This window comes from Neopelma chrysocephalum, unplaced genomic scaffold (genome assembly GCF_003984885.1).
Source record: "Neopelma chrysocephalum unplaced genomic scaffold, ASM398488v2 Primary Assembly neopelma1_59, whole genome shotgun sequence".
NCBI classification, from domain to species: Eukaryota; Metazoa; Chordata; class Aves; order Passeriformes; family Pipridae; genus Neopelma; species Neopelma chrysocephalum.
This window is the reverse complement of record NW_020897714.1, coordinates 30,235,956-30,252,271: the sequence shown is the minus strand read 5'-3', so window position 1 is coordinate 30,252,271 and position 16,316 is coordinate 30,235,956. Positions and strand designations below refer to the sequence as shown.

The 16,316-nt window shown below is 40.3% G+C and overlaps 1 protein-coding gene across 1 annotated transcript in view; it reads left to right on the top strand.

Annotated features, from left to right (window-relative positions):
• The window catches only part of ST8SIA1 (ST8 alpha-N-acetyl-neuraminide alpha-2,8-sialyltransferase 1), a 137,666-nt gene extending 123,079 nt beyond the window's left edge, over window positions 1-14,587 (top strand). Inside the window, exon 5 of the mRNA XM_027680778.1 lies at window positions 579-14,587. Within this exon, the coding sequence (XP_027536579.1) occupies window positions 579-1,065 (487 nt within the window). The 3' untranslated portion in view covers window positions 1,066-14,587. The remainder of the gene's footprint in view (window positions 1-578) is intronic.
• The last annotated feature ends 1,729 nt before the right edge of the window (window positions 14,588-16,316 follow it).

Below are 16,316 nucleotides of genomic sequence, written 5' to 3'. Positions count from 1 at the left end.
TGTTCTATGACATTTCTCTCAGTTCCAGAACAAGAATTTACTGCTATGGTAGCACAATCTAAATCTCTATACAGGCATAGCAAAAGCAATTCTGACAAGTCTTACAAGGTTTGTAAGTCCAAAGTTTCTATTTAAATGTTGCTTGTCCAGCTTATAACTTGGGTTCTTTGTTAGTATGTCTTTTAGAAGCAAGAACAACACAGACTTTAAAATTTCTTTTAAAAAAATTCCTGCGCTTGAAAATCTAAGTTGGTTTTTGGACAAAGGAAAAATGTCGCTAAAAAGGATCGAGTTTTTTAGAATATTTCCAGTGTTCATTCAAAGTTTTTTAAAAAGATGAAATCAGAAAGGTTTTGGAACCAGCAGGAGTTAGATAGTTTCCAGCTGTCTATTCAGGTTTCTGTTCTCAGAAGTAGGGCAGTGTCAGACAGTCAGAAGCTTGCCTGGACTTTCTCTGGGCTCGGAAAAAGTGTGCGGTTAATTGTAAATATGCAGATGAAGAGCAGTTCTTAGGTGGGTTATGGGACGATTAGGGAAACCTATGTATGACCAACTCCTTTTTCCCTGTGGTTTTACAGGTTCCAGAATCTGCTGTGGTCTCGAAAGGCATTTGTGGACAGCGTGAAGGTGTATAACCACAGCTACATCTACATGCCAGCCTTCTCCATGAAGACAGGGACAGGACCCTCCCTACGTGTCTATTACACCCTGGCGGACTTCGGTGCCAAGCAGACGGTTCTTTTTGCCAACCCCAATTTCCTGCGTGACATTGGCAAGTTCTGGAAGAGCAAAGGTATCCATGGCAAACGGCTTTCCACGGGACTCTTCCTAGTCAGTGCCGCCCTTGGTCTGTGTGAAGAAGTAACAATTTATGGCTTCTGGCCGTTCTCGGTGGACCTGCACGGGAGGTTTATTAGCCATCATTACTATGACAATGTCTTGCCTGATTCTGGATTCCACGCCATGCCAGAGGAATTTCTACAGCTTTGGTTTCTTCATAAAAGTGGTGTACTGAGAATGCAGCTAGAACCATGTGGGGACCCTTTAATCCAGCCTTCTGCCTGAGGATTGTAGAAGTCGGTTTGGAAGATCCAATAGTTTTTAATTTCCATGCTCTCCAACAGGGAGTTCTGGTTTATGTTGATTGTTTTTAAAGGGAAAGTAATTGTGGATCTGCATGGACCATAAAAATGTTACTTGAAGGCCAAATGGAATACATCCTTAATGTTTAGTGCTTTGTGGAACTGGGATGGGATGAAGTGTGTCTTTCCATCGAGTCCATTCAGCAGCAGTGTGAAAACAATGTCAGAAGTAGCACAGCTGAACTTTCCGGGGACGTTTTTAAATGACGTGAAAAGGGCATTAAGGCTCGGGGAGACACAGCGCCACTCACAAGCTTTTGCTGACAGTGCCAAATATGACTGTCTGTTCAAAAATCCATTTCATTCCAGATCAGCACCCTGTTTAACTTACCTTTTTCCTTTTTTCCCCCCTCTGTTTGTGTGTGTGTGTGTGTGTGTGTGTGTGTGTGTGTGTGTGTGTGTAGGAGAGAATGTGTGTGTTGTTTACTTTCTTTGTTTCTTTTCCCTTTTTTGTCCTTTTTTTCTTTTTTTTTTCTTTTTTTTTGTTTTCCCAATGGAAGGAAAAGGAAAGGCTTAAAAGCCCCAAGAGCTGAGGACCACCAGCTCCTCTGAAGACTCTTGGGAGAGTGCAAGTGCTAAGAATCTAGTGAGAAGAATGTCCTAGGAATGCCCTGCTAGTGGGCACGGACAAACCTACCTGTTGTAGGTTTTATCGGGACAGTTTAGTTCATTGCACTTACAGCTGTACTAATGCTGTACTGTGGGCAAGAGCTGGATAAGGCAAATTGGTCTGAAAATAAAACGTGTTTCAAAACCAGTAGTGAAGTGCAGCCTGGTTTCAGATGACCTGCTGCAAGATTTCCACACTGACTTTTGTAGCAGGGATGGTTCCTGACCTGTTTTACTGTCCAGCCTTAGGGATTAATTCTGTATTCATTTGCACCCCAGATGTTTATTGACAGGGGATTTGAGGGGTTCAGTGGAATGCAGAATGAGGTTCTTCATTTGCTTAAAGCAGGAAAATTGCAGAAATGAATGTAAGTGTCATTTAAAATGAGTCGAAGCTTTGAAAATCGTTTCTCTGTGTGTGACTCGCTCTTCTGCTCGGATTGTTACGTTAGCCTTAAAGACTTGTACTTTTCGCGCAAGATTGTCTCTGGTTAAAGAGAGTCTGAAAAATAAAACAGCCTTTGGGAGCACTGAAAAGCTGCATAGCCAGCAAGAAAAAAGGAAAAAAGAGGATGGCCTGCCCTTACATAAGTCAGCCTCTGTCCTCGCAGTGGGTGAATTATGTCAGTGTGCGCATTGCACACACACTGCTCCAGCCTGCACAGCGCCTGAAGGACTGTTTTATTTTGGGTTGTTACTTGGGCAGCAGATGGTCCTGTGATCGCCATGTAAATGAGAAATCTTTTTGTTTGTTTGCTTTTGTTTAGCCCTGTAGGACAAGAAGAGAATACCAGCTCAGTCCATGGTGCAATTTCAGCTGCAAGGTGTTAACTCGCCATTAACTTAAAAAATCCAGATCAGTGTTCTCTTTATTATCCCTCCATCGTTAGTAGCTGAAAATCTAGTCAAGGTGTTGAAACAACAAATTTCATCAGGTTTCCCCAACAACTTACTGTGCTGTTTTAGCTCCAAAGTGCCAGTATTTTGGGGCATATGTCCTGTCATATGTTGATAATGTCTCTCCTTGTAGACTACCAGCTGCAAGTTATATAGAAATAATTAAAAAAGAAAAAAGGCAAAATCCATGGCTCTTCTTTAAATATGAATTATTCGACTATCGATATAGGAGACTGGGGGGGAAAAATCATGCTTTGCTTTTTAAAGCTATGTTCCATAATAAAATTGGAATATGGATATTCCAAGCATAAAGCTGTTTCATAGGATTACAGGGCAATGCTAAAGGGTAACGTGGAGATTTGGATTAAATAGTGTTCTAGATATTGTTCTGATAAAATCTGAATGTACCTTTATAGCCCATGTTATCTTTGTCCATATTTTTGTTAAAAGTACAGTCAACGCACTGATGAAACATCACTTGATAATTCATTCCCTTTCATTATGTTTATTTTATCTTTGATGTGGGTACTTGGTGAAGAAGGATTTGAAAGTAAATTATTTTCCTTACTGCTTGTTATGGCAGAATTTTACTGAGCTGCCTTTCTTGGAGAAGAAGAGGTGCCTGTATGGTTTTTATTGTACACATCAAATTTTGCACTTTTTATTGCTTTATAGATGAGATTATCTGTGAGAACAACAGTTGAAATATGGTGTGCTTAAATGGCACTTCAACAGGATGCCAACATTCCTCAGAGGTGACAGGAAAGGAGTAGAGTAGGGGGGAACTGCCTCTTTGCTGGTCATTTTTTGGTATTTTTATCAATACTTAGGAATTCAGTTCTGAAACTCTCTGCCAATTCTCCAGCCCTTTGATAATCCTTTTTTCCATGTCTTGAGAAAATAATTGGATTAGAAGAACAAGGGAAAAACATGCATTTTTGTAGAAAAATTCTGTCCAGTGTTTCATAATATCTGGCTTGTTCATGATGAACCAGTGTCCTGGATATCTGAAGATGATGTATTCCCCAATTCTGTAAGACTGAATCTGTAGCCTGTGGTCTTTGTGATTCCCTGTCTGCAGTCCTGATGTTTGCAAGGAGATAGCTTCCTAGAAATTATGGGAACAGGAGAGACCCAGGCTGTGTGTGATGTGTGACTGCTGTTGGAGAAATTGATAATTCTGGCTCTATTCACATGTATGTATAGTGAATATAACTGCATCTTACAAAGGCAACCACCTTTGATGAGGAAGTAAAGCATTCAGGGGTATATATTTTTCTATAACTTCCAGGAAACTGGAAGTTGAGGAAATAAGATAAATAAATGCCCCTATTGAGAGAGCAAAATCTGTTTTAGCTGGCTGACTTGTTGGTCCATGGAAACACTGGCCAGCAATCAGTCTTTTGCCCAGCAAGTAAAAAGGGATGCAGGAGAGCACTGCAAGTCTTTTTGTGGCAAGAGCAGCCAAAAAGACAAAACCAAGCAGCTGTGAACGTGAGTGGCTACTACCTGACAGAAATGCTGAAGTAAATATGCTCCATCCATGCCCAGTGTGAGGCTTGTCTTGCCTAAATCTAGGGGCAGTCCATGTGTGGGATCATAGATGTGAAATATGGCATTGCATGCAGGAGCATAAAGATGTGGCCACCTTCAAGAGGGAGGTCACGCCATGAAATAGGACCATGCTTCTGCTTAAGGACGGGCACAAGCAAATACAGGAGGATAACTGTTAAGTGTGAACCATGAGGAATCAACACCTCACAGTCATGGCAAACTTTGGTGCGAGTGATTGTATCCATCCAGTATTTACCTATCAATTGATTCCAGTCCATTGATGGCAGTGTCCTTAATCAAATCTTATTGCTTATTTCTTTGAAGTAAATTGGAATCTTAATGTTTACTTTGTTAGTGAAATTCCTTACTCTAGTGTCTCTGTTTCCACTGTCAGTCCCCGAATTTCTCTGATAATATAGCTAAAGCTGCACAAATCTTTGCCAGGTTGAAAGCTACTACGATTCATCTTCAATAAAAACTAGTTCAGACCGGCCAAGTGATTTGCTAATGTTCCTACATATTGATTTTATCATAGAGCTGACAAGAGACAGAAGTGCTAGAATCTTTGCTCCACCTGCATAGGAAGCATTGCCTCACATTTATGAGTAGAATAAATTAAGTACCTTTATAAGAGCTGTACATCGAAGATAATTGGTACTGAAATCTCTCTAGATACAATCTTTTTGGGGCTGTGTATGTTTTTGAGTAAATCAAGATCAGTTTTTGAACTTGCAACAAAACTATGTAAAACTTTTCCTTCTTGTTGATTATGAAGCCTTTGGAGCTCCTTCTGAAACAGACAAGCAAACAGAAACCAGCAAACTAAAATCATAGAGAAAATGTGCATGTGTTCATGAGAATAAAAAATCTATGATTTTGGCACAAACCTTGCTACAGTGCTAAGGATTCCTATTCATGAACATTGTATTTTTGCTGAAGGGACCAAGTTTGGGGTGAACCAGCTACTAAAGACATAGGACTAAGCCTTTGTTACAGCTTAAGTTTTATAGAATATAGAAATATTAGCTGTTTTTTTGACTTGACTACCTTTGTAGTTTTGTTAGTTTCCTCAAAGTGATGTTGTGAGATACACTGCTAAGTTAGCACCTCTGTGAGAGCTGAAACTAAGTAAAGCATCTGCTTTTTTAAACTCCATGTCCTGGACTGTGGTAGTTACGTAAAACCCTTCCTTTATATATCTTCAAGAAAACTAGCTTAAGATCTGGCTCACCCTTGCCTGTAATTAATAAAGAGTGAGGAAACTTTTGATCTAGAAGTTAGGATATTGGAGGAGGTGAATACTGTCTCACCATTTGCTACCTGCTCTGACTTCTTCAGCTTGATGGTTTAGTAAGTATTGGAAGAAATCCAGGTTATATGAAGGACAGGCAGTTCTTGAAGAGTTGGATGCTGACAGAAAAAAAAGGAGGATTAAATTAGTGGTGTAAGAAATTGGAGTGTATCAGTTCTTTATGAAGATCCTCAGTGCTTAGCAACTGTAGGACATTTTCTTCTGGCAGTGTCTGTGAAAAAGGGACTCCCTGGGACTTATTGATGCTTTTCTGCAGGATGGCAGCAAAGCAAAATGCAATGAGGAGGTGAAACTGATTAAACAGAAGAGTAAATACAGTGGAACAAAGAATGATGATGAAGAATCTGTCTTTCCCTTCTCTCCTGCCACTCTACCTAAACACATACATCAAATGGACTAACCAGCTATTAGCTTTAGTCGCTGTGTTTTTAATGAAATGGTATGGTGGAGTTTCCATTTGCTGATACTTCCAAGAAAGCAAAAATCATTGTCCAGAAATGCCTATTCCCCATCTCCATGGCTGTTTGAGAGATGTTCTTAGGGCTGTGACTGTCCTGGTGTGCTGTGACCTCCCTAATGGGACTTTCTCCTATTGTCATGTGGTTCCATCAGATTTCCTTCTGAAATCATCTGGACTTGTATTTTGCCCCAAGACATTTTCCTAAAGGATCTCTGCTCTATTCTTCCTGATGACCATTCACCTTGGGGATAGAACTGGGATTTTAAAAAATCAACCATAAGGTAGCTAATACACTTTGTCATTTGAACCACTTTTTCTTCTAAGGTGTTGGTAAATCCAACAACACTTAGCTCCAAATGGAATAATACTTCATTTAGGTGTTGGTAATTCCATCACTGGAGAAGAGAAGGAGGATGGACAAAGGATGCATTTTTCAAAGTGGTTGTTGTAAAATAACATCTGTTTCCCTGAATTCCCATATTTTGTCTCTTGGAATCTATCATATATTTGACTTTCTGTAGTTTTTTAACAGAACAATTAGTAAAAGACTTAGTGATCTCTTTGTTAAATATTAGCAAACTCGTTTTCCTAAGTGTAATGCAAATGCCTGACAGGAGGCTTAACCTGTCCTCCCTAGCTGATATTTCTTTGGCAGCAATGAGAACTTAAACAGCTACTCATTCCTCCCTGGTTATTCATTTTCATCAGTTTTTATTACAGCAGGTTGAGCCCTAGTGTATTCAGCCTCTTCAGCTTAATGCATATACTTTAAAATGAATCACACTCTGTCTTTTCAGCTGTTACTAAAAGGAAAAAAAGAAAAGAAAAAAGTGTTGCTAATTGAAAATGGTTGGGTAGGTTCTCAACAATCAGGAGAGAGAGGCACCACCAGATTCAGGATTTTTCTCACCATTTTGAGGTCTCTGCAGGACTGTGAAAATACTCCAGCTGTGTCTGTGTGGGTTAAGCTGTGCAGGGCAGAGCAGAAGTTCAAGCCTTTACCCTGGTGGTGATTTGTTTGGCTGTGACCACTCTGCTGTGGCTTTGCCCAGGACCCACCGGTGCTGCCCTGACCGGGGCTCAGGACCAGGGGATGCAGTCCAGTGACCAGCTCCTGGATTGCAGACCAGATCCCAGATAATTACCCATGGCGTGTTTAGCCCTCTCCTGCTCCACAGTTGGAAGTACTGGCCTTAGTGGAAATGATGGCAGCTCATCCCGTTGGAGACCAGCCTGCTTCTTGCACTGAAACACTTTAAATCCCTGGCAAGTCTCAGAAGAGCCTATTAAAACTGCATCTTAAATTAATGTATGTGTGCTCCCTGCTGCTGTGGAGTGGATCAGCTTTCTACTGAGCTGAATGTTTATCCTATTTGGGACCCTCCAAGGCAAGTGAACCTTTAGCACTCAGACCACCTGGAATATATTGTGTTATTTGATGTCTTCACCTTCCAGTTTAACCCCCCTCTTTTTTTCTTTTAGACTGGATTTAACTACTGTGAGTAAATCCAGAATGAGTTTATGAAAGCAGCACCAGCAGTAATTGATCTCTGGGTTTATGAATAAGCTGGTGTTCAATAAAACACTAAAGTACCTTTTGGATGGTTCCTGCTGATTTCTAATTGTATATTCAATGAATTGTTTTGCTCAGATGGGGCCCATAGCAAAGATGAGTTGCATCATTTTCTGTTTATTGGAAGGGAACAATTACAGATGCATAATATATTTTAAACTAAATTCTTACGAACAAGGTAAGGCATTTACATATTCTGCAGAAAGCTTTGTTATTATGTGATTATCTTGATAGGAAAGGAAGAAAATTCACTGAAAATAAATGAGCAGAGGAAAAGCACTTTTGATTAGAACAGCATAATCTGGAGTACTGAGACCCAGATTTGAGTCTCTACTCAGATGTCTCCAACCAGGATCTTGCTGTCCTACAGAAGTGCCATAATCACAATTTCTTTTTCTTCTGTGCTTGTATTTTTGTAGAAAATGCTTAAACACTTTTTTTTATGATCCCTACATGCGCTGAAAGTAAACAGCCCTTCTTCAGGAGCGCAAGGTTTCCTTTTGGGTACCCAGAGCATTTAGTATGCAGAGCAAAACCTACAGAAGATGTCCAGTTTTCAGGAAGACGCTGTTTTGGAGTAGTCTGGCAGGACTCCTGCGGACTCATGAGTTGATTGTTGCCTCTTGAGCTGTAGAGGTCGAGCAGCTGATAACAGTGTGCTGCACTGACAGTGAAAAAAGGTATTGTAGCTGCAGCTCTGACTGCTTGATGTTTCCCTTATGCAGAGGGGTATTTCTTTGTTCTGTGAGGGCTCTTCAAGTGTGGATTTTGATCCTGCAGATCATGGGCTGACTAGCTTTAAAGGCCTGGACTTTGTACTGAAAATTGCAATGAGCATGGAAATGCCTGGAAATGATGTCCTTTAGTGTGTCATTTGGTCACGCTGCATGGTTTGGCCTTTTACAAAACAGACCTCTCCGTATCCAAAAGCCATTTTATCTGAGTATGTGACTTGTATATATGAGGAGGTCACTGGAAGGTGAATGCCTGATGCTGCATAGAGCAAGGACTTCCAAAAAACGCTGTGGTTTTATTTATATCAATAATGAAATCCCCATTGAGCCAATATTGGATCAGGTCAGCTTTCAAGTGCTCTTGAAAATCCCACTCCATAAGCATTTCCAAGAATTGTTCATGCACAGACAGAAACAGTAGATTTTTTTTTTGTTGTTCGTGCACGTCACCTTGCATTGAAAACAGAAGGAAGTGTCAATCAGAGATCTTACCCTTTTCAGATGCCTCTGTAGGCTACCTAAATAATTTACAGGCACACAGTTACATAAACAAAACAGCTGATAGCCTGACGTTTATAGCTCTAACGCTGGTAGGTATCTTGAAGAATTACTTTCAAATCATTGAGTGCGAAAATAATTGCACAAATTTTACATGTGAAAAAGATCCTTTTTTTTTCTTTTGTTCTCCTAAAATGATGAACATTATTTTCTCCTAAAATAACTGAACAAACTATGTTAGAGTTATGCAAGAGTTTTCCCTGGGTTTCAAGTTATTCTGCACCTCTAGCTTTGTATTCAAGTCCACACTTCTGCAAAGCTGTCTAAATAAAAGGTCCAAATCTGGAAATTTAGACTACTCTGTGTGGTGTTCTTAGATAAAAAAGTAAATGTTATACTCTAAATTTAGTCAAAAGAAAAAGGAAAAACAAATTCACAACAGAGGTTCAGATCTTCTGAAGTCTGTTACTGTTTATGCGCTACCATTTAGTCGTGGTGTCCAAAGAACCAGACAAAGATCAGAAAGGAGGTAAATACACGAGATGACTCAGTCTTTCTCATAATTGGGACCTACAGTTATTAACAGATGTTAGGTCTATACTCTTTTACTTCTCTTTCCCTCAGTTCTTGTTGTACTGGGGTGAAACCTGTGTTCCCAAGTAGTTTAAAATCTTTTCTGCACTAAAGTGAACTTTCCTCTGGGCTATAAGCCTAAAAAATTGACAGACATAAGCTGTTTCAGGTTTACCAATACCGAGTGCAAGCAAGTTTCTATGCAGCATTTCACATCCTCCTAGTACTAATTACTGTATTAACTCAGAATTAAAAGGAAGGCTTTCTTATTTCCAATACCACTTGGTCCAGTGTATTTCCAGTCCTCCTTCCTGTGGTGATTTCTCTGTCAGGTGAATGGAGATTGTATTTAGCTTAGATGTTGTAAGAGTTAGTTAACTCATGCTTGGGAAGTTGAGTGGAAAAAAAAGCCCCAGACATTTTATAAAATATAAAAGTTTATCTGTTTTGGACAGTGAAAACAAGCAAATGAACCACCCTTTCTATCTGACTGAATTTATGCTTTTGTGTTAAAATCCACCCACATTGTTAATAAGTAAAAAAACCCATTACCTTCAGGGAACACCTGGAGTGTAGGAAAGTGAAAGCTATGCATTTTTAATTGGAAAAGAAGGTTTTCTCCTCTCTGCCCTGCCCTTCAATTTCTGAGCCAAATTCTCTACTCTCTTTTACTATTCTCTATTCTCACTCTCAAATCAATAGAATTGCTTAGTGTTTAACCAGTTGTCTGTTCTCAAACCTGAGGGAATTCATCCTGTGAAAAATTTAAATTAAGCTAATTTTAAGGCAATGCCAGATTATGGGATTTAGTCAGAGCTATTCTGTAAACTATTGATTTTTTTTTCCCCACAAGTGTAGATCATGAGCAGTTTATGCTATGTGTTGGTTGGTTTTGTAAGGCGGATATCTTACTGCATTTCAAACTTATGCTGTGCTAAGGTGTCACAGTCTGAAATCAAATCATGATCTGTGTCATGTCCTTGTTTCAGCAAGTTGCATAGAAGAGATCCATGTGCTGCTCCATCTGTCAAGTGTATTATATGAGCCAAGAGAAAATGAAAAAAGGATTTTTCTACAGTGTGGAGCCTCACCGTTGACTGGCTGTATCTGGGAATTAGATATCCTCAATTTATCATCCTTGATGGATCTGATACCTGCCAGTGTTTCCACTCATTGTCAAATAATTTTGTTAGACTTTATTGATGGAATGGTATGATCTTTTCCCTCTGCTTTTCGACTGCAATTCTTCTTTTCTGATAGTGTTTGCAGGGAAGAAATCTTTCTTTATTCTCTTTTTTTTTTTAATGACAATTTATATCTATCAGATGTTGGTTTTCTTAAAAACGTTGGTCTTATGCTTTTTTCCTGTGTTATGCATAGTATCTTCTTTTCAATGATATCTCAACAAATTATCTTCTTTTTAACCCTTAAAAGTCTTCCAGAACTGAAAAATTTTCTGGCTTTCTTAAAACCCAGTCTGGCTGTAAGTGTCTTTGGGTTTCAGCCTAAATTGCTTACAGTCAAGTCTTGAGTCTTTGGAATGTCTTAGTGCACTCATAATCAATGAGGCATCAATAAAATAGAAATTAATTTTCAAAATTGCTTTCAAACCCAGTGAAAAACAAGAGGTCTTTAATAAAACCTTTTAGTAATGGCCTGTAACTACCATAGTGATAAAAATGTTTTTCATTTTCATTTTATGTGTAATGGAAGTTACAAGGACATGAACAAATCGAATCAGTATCAGTCCAGTTGTCCTGTTGGTTTTGGTACATGTAAGTTTTGACCTTACAGTTTTTTATTTTTTCTTTTATTTGCATCTCAGTGAATACCTCTCAAGTTCTCATCCAATACCTAAATTATTACTATGTGTCATGTACAGGAATTGGATTTTAATTAAAGGTTCTGTTCCACTGGAGAGTTTACTAATAGTTGCATTTTAAATGAAGTAGGGTTTATACTCTTCTTGAGGGAGAACTGTTTGGATGAGAAAGCAAGGCATGAAAAACCACTGCCTGGATCTCATCTTGCTTGTGCTGAGTACCTGTGCTGGGGGCAGAGGGCAGCCTCTGGCTCCTGAACCTCTTGGGGCTTTGGGAGCTGCTCTGGGGCTGTATCTCATGCTGAGCTGTGGGGCCAGGCTGGCACGGGGGTTTGGGGTAGTCCTTGGGCTTATTCACAGTCCAGACAAGAGGAGATCCAGCGGGGCAGCAGAAGGGGATACGAGCCCCGACCCTCGCTTGGTGGGGGCTGAGCAGCAGCCACTGCCCTCTGCTTCCTGCTGCCTGCTCCCTCCCCGGGATGTGGCAAGGGGTGCCTGGTGCTCAGACACAGCCAGCCTTGCTGACCCTACTGGGAAGGAGTTTTCAATCTGAGAAGTAGTCTCCTAGCTGGAAATGCATCAAGCATGGGTATGTCATCCCCTGCCCTGCCTTTCTTGGTCCAGAGCAGCTCAGCACCAGAGCTGTGTGCTGGGAGCTCCATGTTGCAGCCTCCTGGTACCACAGCAAAGCCAAGACATCAGCTGAGGGATAAGCCAGCAAGTGTCTGGGCGCTCTTGAAAGGAGAAGAAACTTCCAAGTGCAACAGCTATAGCAATCAAATAGCAACAAGGCTCTTTTTCCTTTGTTGTGGAAGGGAACACAGTGCAAAGCATTTTTGTGCCACGCTTTAGCCACTTCCAGGTCAAGAGCTAGAAGTTTGAATGTGCAGTTTGCTGTAAATTCTGATATTTCACCCTGAGCATAGGATAGAAATGTCTTCTATTTTTACTTAGAGACCTAGATTATTGTTTTTATATGGTGTGTTGAAGGACAATTATGTATCTAAGTTACCAACTGAAATATTGTAGAGTCATTTTCATCTTCTCCAATTTTGGCAAGTTCAAGGTGACGCGGCAATTCTGCCTTTCTGTTTCTTACTCATACTGGACACCTGGCTTTAGCCTGTGTTAGTGCTGGTTCCATCTGGCTATTTCTGAAAGTTCAAGAGAAAAGAAAACAAACAAAGACATGAAGGAGATTTATGGTGCTTCGATGTGATGTTTTTATAGAGTGGTACATTGCTCTGATAATGAACTGTGAAGTGTAGCATGTGGATGATGATGAATGTAAAAGCCTGCATGTGTTTTTATTTGAATGTTGTATCCATGACATGGATTATTAGTATGAGCTCTGTAGTGTAAAAATACTGAAAAGAGAAAAGAAATGGAAAGAAGATATTTCTAGCAGGTTTTGCAGTGAACCACATCCTCTTTCAACTATTTCCCTTTTCAAAACCAGACTCAGATTTTGGTAACATGAGCTTTACCATAAGGATGGTAACACACAAACTGCTCTCTTCCTAAAGTTAAATATACTTCTTTCCAGCACTGTAAGAGAAAATCTATTTGCATTTCCAGCAGATCAGACTTCTTCCCAGGCATGGGCTCACTGGGCAGCACTGGCTGGGAGATCAGTCAGGCTCACTGATGATGCCATGCCATATGTTTGCTGCCCACAGAATCCAATGGTCTGTTCCTGTGCCAGGAGATAGGTGACTGTGCTTTGGTACAGTTTGCTGCTTGCTTATGGCTGGAAGCTGAAGTGCAAACTAAAACGCCATGAGCTCCCTTCCACTTCTTGCAGGCACAGTCTCAACTTGAGGAAGTTTTGTGCTTGAGTGGAACAGAAATGGACCAGGCAAAGATTTTTCGAAATTAGTAATTTTACTTGTACCTCATTGAGGTATTTATGAGAGGTCAGTGATTTCAGGAGGGACCAGCATTCATTGTTGGAGCTGCAGGCATCCAGAATATCTGCCCAGCCGTAGGTGACCAGGGAACCCACAGCTGGTTCATCTCTGGGATTATCCCAACTCCCTGGTGTTTTGCTTTGGGAACAAAGTAGGTGATTTGAAGGCAAGCAGCCCAGGAAGCATTGCTTTAAAGCTTCTGCTTGCCTCTACCTGTAGTTGCAAGGTCCCTGCTCTCACCTTCCCTGTCATGCCATCTGTACATCTCAGGCCTCCTGCTTTGTAGCTGACCCTGTCTCCAAGCTGGCTATGAGAGGGGACAAGCCTTCCTCCTGGTGCAGTGCTCAAGAATCAATGGTGATACCAAACCATAAACCTATGTTTGGAAGGAGCTCAGTGTTTGGATAAAACAAGCTGACTTGGGATCAGTCTGTGGTTTACAGTAATGCTGATATACAAAGCCCAAGTAGGACAGGTGCAAGATGTCTCCTGTATCTTTAGGAACTGGGCATAATTGCCATTTTTGCTCTCTCACACAGTATTTCCAAAGGAGCAATGTGATGTGGGATGTCAGTGTTAGCTGGTGAATTCTAGTACTTTCATTTGTGCTCCTTCTTCTCTTGCCCAGTTTATTGAAAAATGTGATGGTCATGTGGTAGTTCGATGTCTTGAGGTGATTTTGAAGTAGATAAGAAAATCATTATGCCTCTGAGGTTGCGTGATTCCATGGATTTGTCTTACCTCCAGTGACTGGCATGTAATATTTATTGTACCATTTATGATGTGTGTAAGCTTTACAGGCTGGATGTTGTGTCAAAATGACACGAGCACTTGGGTGAACATCTTGAATCATCATTATTTTGGCACGCTCAGGGGCAAAGGTACTTGTGTGGAGTGTGTAAAACATCACAAAGTGTGTTGTTGTTCAGAGTCTTGTGATTAGGGCTTCGATCTAATTCACTCTCCAATGTAGCAAATGTTTGCTGTTGGCTAACACTGTTACAAGGTCTAAGGGTTCATCTTTCTTTGCCCTGCAATAATGTATTTTCTCTTATGTCAGTAGAATTTGTTCATTTTCAAGTAGTGTGTAGTGCTCCTTTGAAGAATGTCTCCTTTTCAGGTGGTTTCATGGTGACTGTACCCCAAAATGTCTAGATGTCTCTCAATAGCAAAAATTGCTTTGTTATTGAATGTATTATTTATTAACATTATCTCGTCTTTTTCTAGTCACATTTTACAAAATATGCCACAATCATATCATGTGATTTTTATAAGGAAAGTCTTATTTATAATGTTTGTGCAAGTGGATGGAAACAAATAACGATTTTATAGTAACCCATGCCTTTTTTCATAGCTGCAGAGTCTTAATGAGCATGATCAGAAGGGACAGGCTCATTGTTTCATTTAATTTTGATGGAACTTTTCAAAGATAACTATTATGTTATTTATTATTTGGATTTAATTACCTTAACAAATAAATATCTCCATTTTAAGAAATGAAAATAGTATTTGTGGGGCTTCTTTTTCTTCTCTTTTCCCCGCTCTCAAACTCAGCATGTTCAAACAATCAAAGTAATTTCCTCTTCCTCTTTACCTTGTCTGTGTAGTCTATTGTCATGTTGAGATTTGCATCCGTTGCCCTCATCTGATATTTCTGGTTATTCTGCTTACTCAATTCCTTTTCTTTTGTAGTTTACTCAGTGACACAAGTTTACCTAGTGTTAGTCTGAGAATTAACCTGGGCCTGAATCTGTACCTTTTTCCCTTCCCAGAACAACAATTTTGGGTGCACATAGAAATCCCAAGGAAACACAGGTATTTTGTAAGAGAGGTTCCCATTCTGTACTTCAGTCAGCATACCTGAATCCCATTTGCTTGGACTGGAATGTTCTAGTGCTCAGTCTGAAACCCATGTAAGAGTCCTTGAGTACATTTTCTAAAGCAAATGATAGTTCTGGTATCTGAACATCTGATGGACCTAGCCTGGATGTCTTTAGATTTCAAGCTGAATTTTCCAAGTGCAGATTTTCTGTGCACAAGCCTCTTCAAGATAGTTGGAGCTTGACACTGTGTTCCTTTTCAGATTATGAAAATTTCCTCTCTGACTTTAAACCTCTGTGCCCCAGGTCCCTTTAAAATCAGTGGAGGATATAGGGTGAAATGGTCCTCACCATTCTGGGGACAGCTGGAGTAGGGTTCCTTAGCCTGGTAGATCCAAAAAAACCAAACATCTCTCTCTTCATTTTACTACAAGAATTATCCATAGCAAATATGGTCTCTGCTAAGGGAAAAGCGGAAGACGGAAGCTCCCATTCTTTTAGTCACGATGGTTCTTTTTCCAAAACCTACCATTTGAACCTGTCGTGTTCCTACACAATGAGTAAATGAGAGTTGCTCGTTTGTCTCACTTAATATTTCTTAGTTTTCAGAATATACCATCTCCATCTAGGTCACTCCCTAGATTTTTTCCTGTTGCAAGAAGGGACAGATGTCAGCGGGGGCTCAGAAAATGAGAACTTGCTGCCTCTGAGGATTTCTGCCAGGTGAGCTCTCTGTGAGCAGAAGCTTCTGTGCAGGATCTCACTGGGGGTGCTTGCTTGTGTGCAAGCACATTTGCACATTGGCAATACCACCTGGGAAGGTGGAGAATCCAGGTCAAACCTCCAAGTCCTTGAAGATACATTTTACTTTCAACTGATGAAGTGCTACTTGAGAGTGATGTCTTGCAGCTACTGTTAGACCTTAGCTGTGCCACTGATCCCAGGTATTTTGTTTAGCCCTGTGCCTCTTCCTCCTAACCCTTTAACCTTGATACACTAGTATTCATTCCTTGTATGAAAATGTTCTGTGAAAAGGCAAAATGTTGACAGTGTCAGTGCCTCAGACTTCCTCCATCTGGCTTTGACAGAAGATGCTTCAATGTCATAGGGAAGGTCATTGCTGGGACAAAAGGAGCAAATCCAATGCAGGAAACTCTCTTGGTATCTCACTTTAAATCCTTTTCCACCCAGATATCCAAGCCACTATCAGATACCCAGCTTGGACACCTCGGTGAGGCTGTTACTTTTTGGCTTCTGAGTATCTGTTTCCTTTATGTGTTTTTTCAATTCATGTCCTCATGGCATTCTAGCGGAAGTGCTACACATCTTCTATTATTTGATCTGGATGTCTGGTAGAAAACACACTCCTAAATTAAAAGGCCAGCTGGCAGAGAGAACTGCAGTGTAAGTAT